A 3187-nucleotide genomic window follows, 5' to 3' on the forward strand; every position below is an offset into this window, starting at 1 on the left:
AAGAACCCTTTTGGAACCCTTTGGGAAGACACTGATGACCCCACTGTACTGTGCCAGCCCCGTGCAGTGGTTGGGTATAGTATAACGGTGCTGGTTCAAATGTTAACTAGCTGATTAAATATACCTGCTCTGTAGTTTTAAGTCTGGTGCTTTTGTAAGTGCTGTTTTGGTTAATAAACCTGAGTGTGTTGTTACAAATCCAAGGTTCGCTTCTTTGTCATTTCAGTTAGTGTGATTGTGTGTCAATGGCTTTTTTGACCAGATAATGTGAAATAATGAGAAAAAAAATCATTTGCAAATGAGTCCCTAATCCTATGACTATTTCGATATGGCAGATCATTGAATTGGTATATTCTCTGTCCTCAAACAGGGCGCTGATTTAGGTCAGCCGTCGGTATCACAATTACGAAATTATACAATTCATAATTTCAAAATATGCTTTATGTACAGTTCATTTCTTTCACCTAGAAATAAATCAAATAGACCAGTTGTAAACAAATCTCTAAAGATACACATACATACTGTACAACCTCTCACCCATTAAGTTAACTTATTCCATAACATATTTTTCTAATCTATACAGATCCCTTATCAACATGCTACATGCCATTGTGACATCACTTCGTAGTAGGAGACTGAAGCTACTGTATCAGCATTCAAGCTGACATTGTATTTCAATCGTCGATTGATTGAGTACAGGTACATAAGCAAAACACAACCGTCTCATATTTGGACCCAGTGTTTCTTTCAGGTTGACTTTTACTTGAATATTCTCTCACCAAACAGAGGCACTTGGGGATGGAAGTCCATCAGCAGTCAGGCACACACCCTCAGTGATTACTTCTCAGAAGGCAGATAGATGGGTCGCTCAAGGCTTTCCCAGTCTACTTTAAGTCCGTTATTCAGTCCGTTGTAATAGGACAAGGAGGAGAGTTTACTTCTCAACAGTGAATGACTGCAGTCCAGTGATGGCTCGGCCCAGGATCAAGGCATGGATGTCATGGGTACCTAGAAGAACAAGCAAACGCAAAGGCATTGTGGGTAGATTATTTGATAAGAGAAATGTGCAAGTGAGGCTAAACTTTTTAATTTAAATTACATTAGATATTGTAGGGCTATATAATACATACATACTGAGAGCACAGGAGGTTGGTGGCATCTTAATTGAGGAGGACAGGCTCATGGTAATGGCTGGAGCTGAATAAGTGGTTTGATGCCATTCCATTTACTCCGTTCCAGACATTATTATGACCCGTCCTTCCCTCAGCAGCCTCCACTGACTGAGAATTATACCACAAAACCAACAAGTAACTGTAACACTTAATTTGTACACTACTGACCTCTGTTGGTCATCCAGTCTCATTGTCTCTCCAATCCAGACTACTTTCTGCTCATGTTCCAATCACCTGTTCTCCTATCCAACCTTTCCATCCTTTAAATACCATATTCAATCAATCTTCTCCTCACCTTCGTATGTGTTGACGGCCTCCAGGTTCATGACGTGTCTGATAATGTGGTACTCGTCTGCGATGCCGTTGCCTCCCAACATGTCTCGGGCCTGCCTGGCGATGTCCAGGGACTTCCCACAGCTGTTCCTCTTCAGCATGGAGATCATCTCAGGGGCCGCTCTGAGGGAGGGAAGACACACAGGATAGAGGTCAGTGTTTAATATAATGAAGAAAGATGGACACATACAGTACACACACAGAGATAGTCTCTCTTCACATATTAAAACTGAAACTAGTACACAGACCAATGCATAAACACACATTGCAGTCTCTCCTCACATCCAAAAGCAAACATTTCGCTCACTCAGTGGGGACTACACTCACTTCTTGTCATCGATGAGTCTGCCTAGGACCAGACAGGACTGCAGGCCGATGGTGATCTCTGTCAGCATGTCAGCCATCTTCTTCTGCATCAGCTGGTTCCTGGCCAGGGGCACGCCAAACTGGATCCTGAATGGACCAAAACAAAAGAGAACGAATCAGATGTCAGCAACATATAATAGGGTCCTAAAATGCTGAAAGAAGAGGCAGGATGGCAGCTTGACTCCCTTCAATACTCTTTGCTACTGAGCTAACGTCTTCCTGAACAAGCTACTTCATCCGTTCATACCAAAAAGTGCTCTGAATGAATAGAGTTGATGACGTAATGAGGGAGAGAGGTGTTTACCTGTCCAGTGTGTACTGGCGGGCAGCGTGGAAGCAGAACTCGGCAGCACCTAGAGCTCCCCAGGCGATACCGTAGCGGGCGTTATTCAGGCAGCCGAAGGGACCCTGACCAGAAATGAGACATCTACAGTATTATATTTTAACAGAGCACCTTTTCTTCATCTTTAGAGAACTGACTTTGTTCTCTAGATCCCATCTCAAGAGTTCTCTAAACATACAGTAACTTTGATTGAGTCAGAATTGTTCCTATAGTACATCATTTTATTTACAGTATTTCTAAACATCATTATGTGTTTGAGTCCAACAGTTAGGCTTACTCACAGCCAGTCCAGAGACGTTGGGCAACATATTCTCTTGGGGCACCTCCACCTCGTCCATCAGGATCATGCCTGTGGCCGACGCCCGCAGAGAGAACTTGCCCTCGATCTTAGGCGTTGCCAGGCCCTTCATGCCACGCTCCAGGATGAAGCCTCTGATCCTGCCATCCTCACACTTGGCCCAGACCACCGCGATGTCTGCCACGGGTGAGTTGGTGATCCTGGGGAATAGGGGAGAGAATACGCTAAGTCAGTTACCCATAGTGAGGGTTAGGGTATTATAGGTTCAACTACATCATATATGAGGGTAAGCGTATATAATATGGTGGGGGGGGGGGGGGGGACAGGCAGGGAAAAGCTAAAGGGCCAACTGGAAGAGCTCATAATTATGGCCCTGAGTTTTAATACAAGGGCAATGGGGTTACTGCTTGCATTACGAAACATATATAGAGACGTAACAGTGCCAACAGTCTGGCGTGGGCTTTGCCAACAACTGGTGTAAGGTCATCTATATATGGATGGCTATGCATGAAGCTGTGCATGAGGTCCCTCTCATAACGTTCTTTCCATAATGAGACAGTCACACGTACATCTAACCTTCATGTCATGCCACCTAAAGTTCCCACAGTGGAGACAACAAACATTGTGGAACTACTGTTTGTTACACCTGCATTTTTCAGCAGCCATATAACTGAA

General features: G+C 44.1%; 1 protein-coding gene across 1 annotated transcript; it reads right to left on the minus strand.

Annotated features, from left to right (window-relative positions):
* Nucleotides 1-423: 423 nt before the first annotated feature.
* On the minus strand, nt 424-2712 carry LOC135539072 (glutaryl-CoA dehydrogenase, mitochondrial-like; the record flags this gene model as incomplete). Its single annotated transcript, XM_064964936.1, has 5 exons — nt 424-1008; nt 1468-1628; nt 1833-1958; nt 2176-2279; nt 2496-2712. Coding segments are annotated over 5 exons (682 nt in total), but the record flags the coding sequence as incomplete, so codon positions are not given.
* Between the last annotated feature and the right edge of the window lie 475 nt (nt 2713-3187).

This window comes from Oncorhynchus masou, unplaced genomic scaffold (genome assembly GCF_036934945.1).
Source record: "Oncorhynchus masou masou isolate Uvic2021 unplaced genomic scaffold, UVic_Omas_1.1 unplaced_scaffold_182___fragment_2___debris, whole genome shotgun sequence".
NCBI lineage: Eukaryota > Metazoa > Chordata > Actinopteri > Salmoniformes > Salmonidae > Oncorhynchus > Oncorhynchus masou.